The sequence below is a fragment of the Sminthopsis crassicaudata genome, chromosome 3 (assembly GCF_048593235.1).
Source record: "Sminthopsis crassicaudata isolate SCR6 chromosome 3, ASM4859323v1, whole genome shotgun sequence".
Lineage (NCBI taxonomy): Eukaryota > Metazoa > Chordata > Mammalia > Dasyuromorphia > Dasyuridae > Sminthopsis > Sminthopsis crassicaudata.
The window spans coordinates 318,267,779-318,281,881 of NC_133619.1; the positions used below are offsets into that span (position 1 = coordinate 318,267,779).

At 32.8% G+C, this 14,103-nt stretch overlaps 1 protein-coding gene across 5 annotated transcripts in view; it reads left to right on the top strand.

The window, feature by feature from the left end:
• Positions 1-14,103, top strand: part of SLC35A5 (solute carrier family 35 member A5) — a 40,638-nt gene extending 26,535 nt beyond the window's left edge. For 4 of the 5 annotated variants that reach the window (XM_074301179.1, XM_074301180.1, XM_074301181.1 and 1 more), the window contains 3 exons: positions 7,846-7,913; positions 10,962-11,745; positions 12,927-14,103. In XM_074301179.1, the coding sequence (XP_074157280.1) occupies positions 7,846-7,913; positions 10,962-11,745; positions 12,927-12,995 (921 nt within the window). In that variant the 3' untranslated portion in view covers positions 12,996-14,103. Of the gene's footprint in view, positions 1-7,321; positions 7,372-7,845; positions 7,914-10,961; positions 11,746-12,926 lie in introns of all 5 variants that reach the window. The other variant, XM_074301183.1, reaches the window with a different exon arrangement.

The window sequence follows — 14,103 nt, forward strand, 5'->3', positions numbered from 1 at the left end:
AGTAGAAGCACCATTCTAGGTAGAACCTTGGATTGGTGTAATTTAAAACTTCAAAATACTTGGCACACATTCTGTTCCCTTGCTAGCAAATTTCTACTTTCTATTCATTTATTCTTTGTGATTGGGAAAACTATCTTCTGAGGCAAAATTAATTTTTCCTTCCTGGATCTCCTTGTACTCTTAACCTTAATTCAGGTCACCCAAAATGCTTCCTGGTCCCTATTCTCTTCTTTCTTTCCCTTCTACCAGCTCTCAGGAAATTCCACACTATTGTTAAAGTACAATACACTTCATCTCCAGTTTTTTTCCTCACCCTTCTTGTGTCTCCTGGCACTCAGAAATCTCTCTTTTGAAGATATAATATCCTTTGTCAGCCTTTCTTTTGAGGGTACATATAGAAGCCAGCTGGAATAGTCAGCATACAGATACTCCTGACTTACTTTCAATCTTTCTATTTTTTAACCAATAAACAATTGTTTTGAGAATTATTACTTTATAGTGAAGCTTGAATTTAGATACTTCCAGACCTCCTTCATTCTAATTTATTCATCATGCTCCTTGAGATCTTGGTCTTTTATGCCTCCATTTGAATTTCATTACTATTTTTTCTAATTCTATTAAGTAATACTTTGATAGCTTGATATGACACTGAATAAGTAAATTAATTTAGACAATTTCATTTTTATTATGTTAATTCTATCATGAGCAATTTATATTTTTTTCAATTATGTAGATCTATGCAGTGTTCGGATCCTTACTGCCTTCATCTACTTTTCAATAAGGCCTTAATCCCTGACTTATAGTTATCTCTACTCTAACTTTTTCCCTTATTTTGGGAATATAAGTTTTTGTCTCAGTGAGTCCACAAACACACCTGACTTCATAAAGTTTATCAACTTCCTCAGTTATGGTTTTTCTCTCCAGTACATCTCAGCAACTGGCAAGGACCATCAATCTAAATCTTATTGCCATCTCAAACTGATCCAAAACTCAAAAAAATCTCTCTCAAGTCATTTCCTGGTATTTTTTCCCCCTTTCCCACAGTGTCCCTCCATTTCATCCTTCTTTTCCTCTATACTCATATAGCATTCTTGTTCTCTTAGTCCATCACCTTGTTCTGGCTTTACTTCTCTCCTTTCACCATCTGGAACCTAGATTTCATGTGTATATGTGTGTGTGTGTGTGTGTGTGTGTGTGTGTGTGTGTGTGTGTGTGTGTGTGTTTAAAGCACTAACTACAATCCTTACTTCCCTCTCCCCTTTGTCCTTAAACCTTTTAAACTATGATAACTCCTTATCTTAGGAATATCTATCTTAGAATCATCAATATTAAGATTTGTAAAAGAAAGAGATCCCTATGCCTGCTCATACAGCTCTTCTGTCCTATACAAGAGAAAGTTTAGGGGAGGGGAGTAAAGTCACTTGCCCAAGTTCACACAGGGAGTTGTTTAGGGCTGGAATTTGAACCAACATCCCCTGGCTCCAAAAACAAACAACAGCACTATTTTCATTGTACTATTTTGCCAACTTTGGTATAACTTGGGAAGTACAAAATACTGTTGAATGAAGTCACAAATTCATCCATATTGGATTTCCTACAAATCCACATTGTCTGACTTCATCATTATTCCCACATGAATCATTTTATTCATTTTTTCTTTTAAAAAGTTAATAAAAGGAAGTTGGTTTAGCCATAACATTGAAGGGCTATCCAAGTGAATATAGATTCACTGACTTAATTAAGTATAGCTTACCTGCCTCTGGGTTGACCATGCTAGTGGCAGGTCAAAAGCCTAAGGAAAGAGCTGCTAGGACTCCTCTTGTGCTGGCTGTGTGCTTAGGTCACCAAGAACCTGCTTTTGTGATTTGATCATTTGTCCTTGGGACCATTAAGATTTAATACCTTTTAAAAGAAAAAATTGATTATTCTGAATTCTGAATTTAGTAGCCTTTCTTTATGCAAAGTAGTCATCAATGAGTATTTGTTAAGAACTTACTACACAATGAAGCACTGTGCTAAGTTCTGAGGATACAAAACCAAACAGTAATAATAATAGCTAGCATGTATATTATGTGCCAGGCACTATGCCAAGCACTTTGCAAATATTGCCTTACTTATCCTCAGAACTACCATATGAAGTAGAAGCTATTATTATCCCCATTTTTTTTATTTAGTTAGTTTTAGTTCATTTGAAAAAAAAAAGTAAGAAAAAAGAAAAACAGAAAAGGAATAGAAAACAAAATAAAGCAAAACAAAAGAGAATTGTTATGTGCTCAGCAGAATATCAGAGAGGATTCAAAATATATAAAAATAAATTACCAGATCAATAAAGTATATACATATATATGTGTGTTTTATATATATACATATATATTAATAGCAGAAATTATATTCATGAATGTCCATTTTTTTATTTCCTTATAAATTTTTCTATGGTTATCTGCTGCACATCTTATTTACTTTATTCTTTTTCCCTCCTGCCACCCCCAAACAAGCTACAGTTAAGAAAAGATATATTTTATATATATATATATATTTATATGATACACTTTTACACCTTCTTCATGTAGACATACATCTTTCCTATCCTGCTAACCTTTTTTTTTTTTTTTTTTTGGAGGCAGTTAGGGTTAAGTGATTTAACCCTTAGGGTCACACAGCTAGGAAGTATTAAGTGAGAACATATTTGAACTCAGGTCATTCTGACTTTAGGGTTGGTGTTCTATCCACTTCGCCACCTAGCTGCCCCTATCCTGCTAACTCTTTAATTAAATTCTACTCCATACCTTGCCTTGCAATTATTACTTAATCTCCCCTCACCTAAGGATCCCTCCCTTGTCTTCTTCCCTCACCCTTTGCTTCCCTATCTGCCCATCCCTCCCCCTTTATTTCTTTATAATTTTGAAGAATCTTTATAGATTCTTTATGGTATATATGTAGTGTTGCCTATTGAACCCACTTTCAATGTGAGTAGATTTTCAGAACTATGAGTCCTCCTCTCTCCTCCCCAATCCCTTTGTGTCTGTTCTTCCTCTGAACCTCATTTTTATAGCTTGATTAGTATTTTTACCTTAACTCTGCCAATCTCTCTTTTGAACTACCTTATTATTGATATGAATTTTAAACTTATACTATACATTTCCCATGTTAAAAATTTTTTTTCCATCTTTAAACAGTTTATCCATATGTTAAATTTTCTGTTAAGTTTGGGTTTGATTGATAGAAAGTCCTGAAAATCACAGGTTGAAAGTCCTTTTTTTCTCATTCAAAATTATAGATAATTTTGCTGGATGTGATGTTTTTGGCCACAAGCCTAGTTCTTTTGATTGTCAGTAGATGTGCTTCTAGGACCTGCAGTCTTTTGTGGTAACTTCTGATGTCTTATACAGTTCTAATTATAGATCCAGAGTATTTGAATTGCTTTTTTTCTTGTTTCTTGCAAAGTTTTCTCTTTGATCTGGGGGTTTCAAAATTTGGCAATAATATTTCTGGGTGTTTTTCACAAAGGATCTCTTTGAGGTAGTGATCGGTGGATTTTTTTCTATTTCTATTTTCCTCTCATGTATTATTATTCCGGGAAAATTTTCTTGGATTATTTTCTGCCAAGGTTCCCTTTTTGATCATAAGTTTCTGGCAGTCAATTATTCTTTTATTTTCTCTTCTTGATCTGTTCTCCAGATCTGTTGTTTTTCTTATAAGATGTTTTACATTCTGTTCTATATTCTCATTCTTTATAATCTGTTTTGTTATTTCTTGATCTCTTATAGCTTCACTGGCTTCCCCTTGCCCAATTCTGATTTTCAAAGAATTATTTTCATCTTTGAGTACTTCTAGTTGGTTATCTTTTCTTTTCTCCAAAAATCATCTTGTTTTTCTTGGATGATATTTATTTATTTATTGTTTTTGTTTTTCTTCAATGTCTCTCATTTGATTTTTAAATTCTTTTTTGAGTTCTATAAATTCTCTCTGGGCAGGGAGCCTTTTCACATTATTCTTTGGGGTAGAACCTTTTTTTTTTTTAACTAAAATGTCCTCCTCTGAAGACCCCCATCTTCCCTGTTTCTATAATATATTTCAATGTGGGGTTCTTTGTTCTTTGCCCATTCATTTTTTTTTTAAACAAGAGGTATGAGGTGGGGGGATAGTATCTCAAACTTCCTTTCAGTTCTCCTCTTTGACCAGGAACCTTAAACAAAAGTTTCACCCTCCTGCAAGTACCCACAGCCAGCATCATCCCTGCCCCATGCCTCTGCACTCACTGGGTACTGATTCCTTCTAAGATGTTCCATCTAAAGAAGTGTTATTGGGACTTCTAGGTGGCACCATAGCACATAAGGGCCCAAGCCTGGAGTCAGGAAGACTCATCTGAGCTCAAATGTGGCCTCAGATACTTCCTAGTTGAGTGACTCTGGGCAAGTCACCTAACCCTGTTTGCCTTAGTTTCTTCATCTCTAAAATGAGCTAGAGAGGAAAATGGCAAACCACTCTAATATCTTTGCAGGAACCCCAAATGGGGTTGTGAGGAGTCAGCCAGGACCAAAACAACTGAACAACCACAACAAATCATTGCTACACATATATGATATTAATTCATTGTGTGTGGTATTTTTATGCATAATGAAATTTCCCTATTTTATTCAAGTCCATTTTTACTCTTGCCTTATCTGAGATGATTTTTTTTTCTGTATTTAGCTAAAACATAATAGATTTTATTCTGGTATTTACCTCTCTGAAGCTTTCTGTCTCAAATGTTTTCTTATAGACAACTGAGCCTCTGCTTTCTAATCTACACTGCTCTCCCTCCATATATGGGTGAATTATCCTAATCACATTCACAATTGGAATTGTTACTTGTGTATTTCCTTCCTTTTTATCCTATTAATCCTTACCCTTCAGTTTATGTTGCTTAGGCATCTCTCTCTCTCTCTCTCTCTCTCTCTCTCTCTCTCTCTCTCTCTTTCAATTCTCTTTTCCCCTCCTCATTCCTTCTCTAATCTTCTGTTATATTTGATATATTTTGTTATATATATCAAACTGTTCATATTTATATTGTGTTTCTCAGCAAAAATATGCTTTTTGTGCAGCTTCTTTTTCATGCACTCCATTATGTGGTAAATTCTAGCTTCTTTCCTTCTTATTTCTTCTCTAATGGATTTCTTTCTTCTTTTCTTGTCCTTTTATTTTCTTAAGATTATCCAAATCAGACTTCTTCTCTGCCCTCTGACTTGTTACTTTCTCTGTGATCCCTGAAGACATTAAGGTTCTAAAGAGACTTTAGGATTTAAACATTTCTTTATCATATTATCCCTTCCAATTGTTCTATGTGTTTACCTTTCTATGCTTCTCTTGATTGCTGTGGTTTCCATTTCAAAATATCTACTCAGGTTGGTCTCTTCATCAGGAATGCTGGAAAATCCTCAATTTCATTAAAGAGCTATATTTTCCTCTTGTAAGATTTATACTCAGTTTTGCCAGAGAAGTTATTCTTGTTCTTAAGCCTTTACCTTGTTTCCATTTGGAATATTTTATATTGAAAGCTTTTTTTCCTTGGCACTCAGTTGTATTAGACCTAGAAGATCTAAATGCTTAATACTTGCCATTTTAATCATTCTAGTTTTTCACCTGGGCTATTCATATTGAGGGATGTGTTAACCTGATCTGAAGGAAAGTCAAACAGTTTCTTTAATCAGATTGCTCTTACCCTAGACTGTTCTGTGCTCTACTAGGCTTTAATATCAGTTTAAAAATTCAATTCTTCCAAATAGACTTCTATTAGTGACTTGGCACATAACTCATCTCCTCAATTACTTTATGTACCTATAGTGTCTTCACTTCTTTATATGTGTATTATTATTGGTACATGATTCTATGTGTTCACATTATATTGTGATTTTCAGATTTTTCTTTACAAAAGACAGGAGTCTTGTGGATAGAATAGAGAACAAAGATAGAAAGACTTGAATTCATATACTGATTTATAATTAATAACTTTGTGACCTTGCATAAGTCATTTACTTTATCTCAGCCTCAGCTTCCTCATCTGTAAAGTGGGGATGATAATAAGACTTGTCCCCCAGTTATAAGAATCAGATGAGATAACATGTAAAATCATTTGCAAAACCTTAAAGTGCTAAATAAATGTTAGTTGTTGCCATTAATATTTAACTTTTATTTCACCTAACCTAAGCCATATTCAGTATCCCAAAGGTCTTACTGTGATTTCAAGCTTTAATAGTTTTAAAGTTCTTTAAAACTTCTGGGATACTATATTTGAACTGCATGTGGAACAATGAATGCTATCTGCCCTATGGATACACAATAATTTAAATAGTCATGAACATATTTCACAGCCTTTATATTGTCTAGATCTATTAGGGGAGGCAGTGGTTGTGAAAAAATCATTTATAATATTCTTGATTTCACAAAGCCAGCAAGAAGTTGCAGCAGAATTGTTTAATAAGATCAAATAGGACAAATCCCACTCTTTAAAGGAGGAGATAGCAAGCTAGACTTAATTTGGCCTAATGTTTAATGTTAAAGAAAACTACTAATTGTAGTCAATAAAATATTCAGTATTTATGCTCCCTTAGAAAATACTCCAACACTAAAGGACTTTTGCTGTAATATGGATGATCATTTGTCGAGCATATTATAAATAATTACGTATTTATTATGTGTATTACATAAGATCAGGTGTTCTAAACTAAATATGTTGTTTGTTCTATACTATTTCTGTTAATAGTTTTTTCTATTTGTTTGGGCAAATAAAATTGTCTTTATATGACAAAATTTCCATCAGTCCTGACCAGAATTATCATTGTCACTCACACCTTACAAACATTTATCTTCAACAAAATATACCAAATACTCCTCATCCCAATGCAGATTCCTATAAATATGTAATAAAATAATACGAGATTTTAAGTTCTTCTCTAAGATTATAGAAGACCCATGATTTCACTAATAGAAGGAACTCCCAGTAAGGAAACTTAACAGTACTTTAAAAAACAAAGTGCCAGTAAATCAACAATATAAATTAACTATGAAGAAAGTAAGTCAGAAACATGGTATAGCAAGAAGCAATGGATTTGGAGTAAGAAGGCCTAGATTTAAGCCCTGTTTTCCTTTCTTCCCTCTCCTCCACAAGCCATTTATCAATTGGTACGACCAGTTTTGTTATTATCCTTATTGTTGTTCAGTTGTTTTAATCATGTCTGACTCTTCTTAAGGCCATTTAGGTTTTTGGGTTTTTTTTTGTTTTGTTTTGTTTTGTTTTGTTTTTTAGCAGAGATACTGGAGTGGTTTGTTATTTCCTTTCCAGATGATTTTAAAGATGAGGAACTGAGGGCAAACCACATTAAGTGTCACACAGTAAGTGTCTGAGGCTGGATTTGAACTCATGAAGAACAAATTATCACCTGTATAGGGGACATAATAGTAACTGCTCCCTGCCTATCTCATAGAAATTGATGAGATGTTTCAAAGAAATGCTTTGAGAACTTGAGATAAGCATTGTGAATATGAAATGTAATGAAAATTATTCTTAGTGCTTACTTAGCTTCCAAACCCAAACCTTTAGAATTTATGTTTATCTTTGAATCTGCACATGCAGATTGTTTACATGAGCAGTTAAGCATGGATTTTCAAGTCCTGCTTAATATTTGATTATATCTGCATAAATTTACCCAGCAATAACAATGGAATTTAATCCTCTAGTGAAAGAGCTGCCCCAATAACCTCTATATTTTGACCAGAAAGCCTTTTTGTCAAGTGAACACCAAGTTGAGAGATTTCTGAGGTCATTACTTTGTTTCCATTGTAACCCTATCTTCTGTTTCTTTCTAGGCCATGGCTGTACTCTTCTCAAATTTTAGCATTATAACAACAGCTCTTCTATTCAGGATAGTGCTAAAGTAAGTAACTTACTGTGAAAGCATATATCATACCTTAAAACTTCTCACTTTCTTTCAGATGATAACCCTGAACACCATAATCTCAGAGTCCAATTTGGATTTTATTCCTAGTTTTCTTTGTTGTATTGGATAAGTTTTTTAACCTATCTGGAAAGTAGGGAAACTCAAATCAAAGCTTCAATGAAAATTTGAACAAATCCCCTTGATAAAGTGTATTAAGTAGTTTGAGCTATTCCAAAGAAAGATAAATGTGCAAAACAGTGTTAGTATTTTATTTTTGAGACTCTGGGTTTCTGCAAATAGTTCCTAAGTAAGGCTTTTGGGCCTTTCCATCCATCTTTCCTCTCTGTCCTCCCATTCTCTCAGTTAAAATGTGAGCTTCTTAAGATGAAGCACTGAATTGATTATTTTAATTTGTATCCCCATGCCTTATTAGCACAGAGTTTAACACATAGAAGCAATTAATAATTGCCTTTTCATTCATTCATCCTCCCTAAGTCATATGTGCAAACATAGGCAGCCATGAATTTTTTTAATATGTTTTTAGTTTGGGAGATAAGACTTATATAGTATGTTAAAGTATTAAAAAAAAACCTGTACTTTTTTTTTTTTTTCATTTTAAAAATAACTCTTGGGGGCAGCTAGGTGGCTCAGTGAATAGAGCACCAGCCTTGAATTTAGGAGGACCCGAGTTCAAATCTGGTCTCAAACACTTAACACTTCCTAGCTGTGTGACCCTGAGCAAGTCACTTAACCCCAGCCTCAGGGGAAAAAAAAATAGCTCTTAAGACAAGGAAGTTGGAATGTTACAAATAGACTATAGATTAATAATAATAGGCTTAAACTTTTCACATTATGATAGAACTATCTTTTAGATCCCTGTGGAACAAATTATTTAATTTAAAAGCTAATCAGAAAGTTAACACACTGCAAGGATTGAATTAAATTTTCAGTCTAATGAAAAACTAATCTCTGCACGTATTTTAATAAAATAATTTAAAATTAGGATCATTAAGTATTTTCAACTTTGTTAATTAGGCACTATTTTAAAGTATAGTAACTGAAGTGTCCTAAATTAAGATAATGATTAGCTTACATTTATGTATTGCTTTTCTCTGCTAAGATACTTTATATTCATTATGTCATAAGCAAAATTATGAAGAGAATAGAGAAGGTATTATTTTCCTTCTTTTACAGATTAAAGTTGAATAACTTTCCCAGGATAAGAGAATTAGGAAATTGAAGAGGTGAGATTCCACTCAAGATCTTTTGAGTCTTTTTTCCAACAAACCATACAGTCTCCATTTAGAGTTTATGGTTCTTCAGATCTTTAATCCTTCTTAATTCTCATTTACATTGGAAGCTTAATTAAATGATATTATGTTAATTGCTTGTCCTTCTTGTTTATAATATACCATTCTCTCTTTTTTTCTGTTTCTGATCCCTCAAATCACATATCTGTATGACACTATGAATAATGATTTAGGATATATAATTGTCAGACTTCTATCCTTCAAAGAATGATAATTTGATATCTTTAGCAATTTTCCAAGTCTAAGAAACTCTTTGAGGATTTTTCCTTCGCCCAGAGGAAATTTTATTTTATGATCTTTAAGGGGAAGGGAGGAAAAGAATCTCGAATAAAACTCATCTCATCTAATTTAGTTTAGTGTTAACCTTTTATTTATGAATTATGAAAAAGAAAATTTAAACTAATAGATAGTTTAAGGAGCTTTTCAGAAATATATTTTGAAATATTTGCAAATTATACTCAACTTTGTGACTAATTCTAGAAAATAACCATCATGCAAATGTCTGTGGATACAAAAGTATTTTCCTATCAATTTACTTTTTAAAATTGAGTATGTATTCCTCTGGTGTAGAGGGGAGGGAAATAGAGTCCCAAGCTACCATGAAAATTAGACTTAAAGCAATAAATTTTTTTTTGTACCACAATTTGTCAAATTAAAACCATTTTATGATAACAGTTTAGTCAATGTCCAATAATTAGACACATAAGAAATACACATAAGAAACTCAAAACTAGGTTTTTGTTTTGGATCAGACCACTTGAAAAAAAAATGTGGCTTTTATAAAATGGTGGTGTTTTGGTCAAGAGAACAATCTCTAACCCACTGCAACTATTCCCTTCCCTCACCTCAAGTGTGTAGATGTTTTATGTTAAGGAAATTGACCTTATATTTAGTTGTATAATCTATCCATTCTGTACTTCTTTAAAAACAGTTTTGGATACTTAAAATATTTATTCTCTTATTGATTTTTATGAGTCTGGTGGTTTCTCAAGATTATGATACAATGATCTGTGAGTATAGCTTACAGGAACCCTATCAATGTACGTCAAGAACTTATCCAAACAAAGAGTAGACAAAAAAGTCTGCCTGAATCTTTAATACATCATACTTAGGTATGGAAGTTAAAAGAAAGGTTTCCAGACTATAAACCACTACATAGAATTCCCAATTTCTCTATTTTTGTCTGCCTGCATTTTGGATTTCCTTCACAGGCTAGTTGTACACTATTTCAAAGTCCAATTCTTTTTGTACAGCAAAACAACTATTTGGACATGTATACATATATTATATTTAATTTATATTTTAACATATTTAACATGTATTGGTCAACCTGCCATGGGGGGGGAGGAAGGAGGGGAAAATTAGAACAAAAGGTTTGGCAATTGTCAATGTTATAAAATTACCCATGCATATATCTGGTAAATAACTATTAAAATAAATAAATAAATATCCCTTAAGGAAAAAAAAAAAAAGAAAGTTTCTAAAATGATTTTTAGTGTGAGGTGATTCAGTGACCCGAAGGAAAGGATATCCTATAAATATTAATTAAATGTCTAAGTTTAAGCCCCAGAAACAACAATCAGTTTCCTTTGAACTCAGGCAGCAAAGGATTATTTGAGAGCATTGCAGGATTTATTAATCCAAATACTAATGAGTTGGTTTTAATGATAACCATTAAATATAGAGGGTAAAATACATGGAGTAAATATGATCTTATTTTTTTCATTGTGAATAGGCGACATCTCACCTGGATACAGTGGGCTTCTCTGATGATTCTTTTTTTGTCAATTGTTGCCCTGACTGGAGGGACTGAAAATATACACTTGGCAAGACATAGATTTCATCACAATGCATTTCTCAGTTCATCCAACTCTTGCTTTCTCCTCACAAGGCCACTAAGTGAGTGCCATGGAAAAGACAATTGTACAGCAAAGCAATGGACTGTTCCTGAAGTGAAATGGAATACCACAGCTGGGACTTTCAGTCGTATCCGCCTGGGCCTGGGTCATGTACTGGTGGTGGTTCAGTGTTTTATTTCCTCGATGGCCAACATCTATAATGAAAAGATATTGAAGGAAGGGGATCAGCTTACTCAAAATATCTTCATACAAAATAGCAAACTCTATGCTTTTGGAGTGATTTTCAATGGATTGACCCTAAGCCTTCAGATCAGTAACCATGGACAGATGGAGAATTGTGGAATTTTTTATGGCCACAATGCGTTTTCAGTAGCGCTTATTTTTGTCACTGCTCTCCAAGGTCTCTCAGTAGCCTTTATTTTGAAATTTCTGGATAATATGTTCCATGTTCTAATGGCTCAAGTCACAACAGTGATAATCACTACAATATCTGTCCTAATCTTTGACTTCAAACCATCTTTGGAGTTCTTTCTGGAAGCCCCAACAGTCCTTCTTTCTATATTTATTTATAACTCTAGTAAATCTAGAAGTCTGGAATATGCTTCTATTCAAGAAAGAACCAAAGATCTAAGTGGCAATCTCTGGGAACGATCAAGTGGGGTGAGTACCTAGAATGTTATTTTCTGTCTCTTCAACCAGAGTTCTGAGGCTAGTTGTTAATGTAAAAAGATGAAAAACTATTTCTTGAATCTCTGAAAATATCTTTTGGATAAGCAAATATTTAATGAATATTTACTAAGATAAGATGCAAGATGCTATATAGGATATACAAAAAAGGTGACCCAAAATCCTAGCCTCGTGGTCTAGTTGAGAAAATAATATTTAAACATGGAAAGGTAAATGATAATATGTAAATAAACTTAACTGAGCTTCTTAATTTTCCCTTCATTCATGAATAATAATAACTAATGTAGTACATACTATGTACCAGGCACTATGCTAAGAGCTTTGCAATTATTATCTTATTTGGTCTTCACAACAACGTTGTAAGGTGGATGCTTTTATCATCATTATATAAGTAAGGAAACTGAAGCAAACAGTAATTAAAAGATTTAATTCAACTTAGCTAGTAAGTGTGTGAGGCCAAACTGCAGATGTGTATAATATGGCATTATAGTCCTGTCAGATGTTGAATGACAATTTAAGATTCTTTTTGTTGACCTAGCTCTTGCTTGACCAAAAATTTGGAAATAACTATTTCAGAATCAAATTTCTGTCAAGTGGGAATATGCCAATTTTTTTGCTCTACCTTTTGGCCAAATAAGTATTTATTGTCCTTTTTATCTAAAAGATATAACTAACACTTTTAAAGGACCTTTGAAAAGGATAACTCTGGGAAGGGAGGGAAGAGAAAGGGAAAAAGAAAGGGAAAGGGAAAGGGAAAAGGAAAGGGAAAGGAAAAGGGGAAAGGGAAAGGGAAAAGGAAAAGGAAAAGGAAAAGGAAAAGTAGCAGACAGAATTTAGGTTTTTCTTATTTCCATCCTTAGCCATTACTGGTATTGACCAGCAGAGTGTGCTAGCTACATTTTTAAAAACTATGACCATACTAAAATCTTGATGGGGTTTTAACTTTGCAATAAATATAGTGTATATTTTACCAAAATTTCTCTATTATAAAATGAGTTTTATGAGATCTTCAGTAACTGGTTTTACAAGCTATAAATATGCCTTTTTGATTTGATAGCAAAACAAAATCCATTTCCTTCCTTTCAAGGAGTCTTTGAAAGTTATAATTATAAGTATATTGTTTTAATATATTAATTTCCACATATTTCCTTTAGGATGGAGAAGAACTGGAACTTCTGACTAAACCTAGTAGTGACAATGAATCAGAAGATGATGCTTCCTAGCTGGGACCAAAAACAAATGGCAATTCTTAAGAATACGCTATTAATTTTGAATGTTTTTCTTTTCATTTACAACTTTTTCATTTTTTACTTTGTTAAGAAATATCAAAGGCTCAATGAAATAACTATGATACTGAGACACAATAGTCCTAGCCCCACACTTTGTAATTTAATGTGAAATATTTACATAGTATCCTCAAGTTGCCAAAATATAGAGTATATACTTTAACTACTCTAAACTTACAGGAAAAACTCATGTCAGTCCATCAAGTCCTGTATTTTTATCAGGGTAGCAGCTCCTTCCATGAATACAAATCATAACCTGTTTATAGTTTCAGAATTTCCCAAAGTTTGGAGAGGTTATGATTTGTAGTGAATAGATGCCTTACCAAAAATGAACCTCATGGCTCTTTTACTACTGAGGGACAATTTAAGTCTTTATTTTTCTCTTTATATATAAATATTATTACCCTAAATACCCTTACCTTTTGAGGGTAGAGTGATCTCTTTATTTTTCTCTTAAGGGTCTTGGGAACTCTTAATCAAATTTTTGCTCTAAAAAATGCAAATTTCTGACAATTGTAGAATTTGTGTATTAGTTTTTCCTTTTGCCAAAGAATTTCTTTCTTTCTTTTTTTTTTTTTTTAAACCAAATGTCCAAATGTGAATTTTATGGGATTCATGAGTATTAAGTTTTTGGTGATTGTTGTGTAAACTTTTTAAGTGAACAACAATTTAAATCAAAGTAGAATTTCCAGATCACAATAGTTATTACTTGTACCCAATAGTTTATTCATTGGAACAAGCTAAACTTGGAACAAGCTAAACTTTTCTCTCTATTAAAAAAATAACAAGTTTGTTATTTTTGAATACAGTTAAATTTTCAGTAAATAATATTTTTATTAATATGTTTGTGAGTTTTTAAGCAGGATGACTGATGTATGTGTCTGTATCCTGTATTACACTTTTTTTCTGAGATGATATTCAAAGTTAGAACAGTGTGATTATAGCTCTGCTCCTCAAGTGGAAGACTTTGAAAACTAGTATTGCTTTTGCACAGTTATAACTAATTATTTTAAAACAATAAGACTTAAAATAAAACATTTTATAA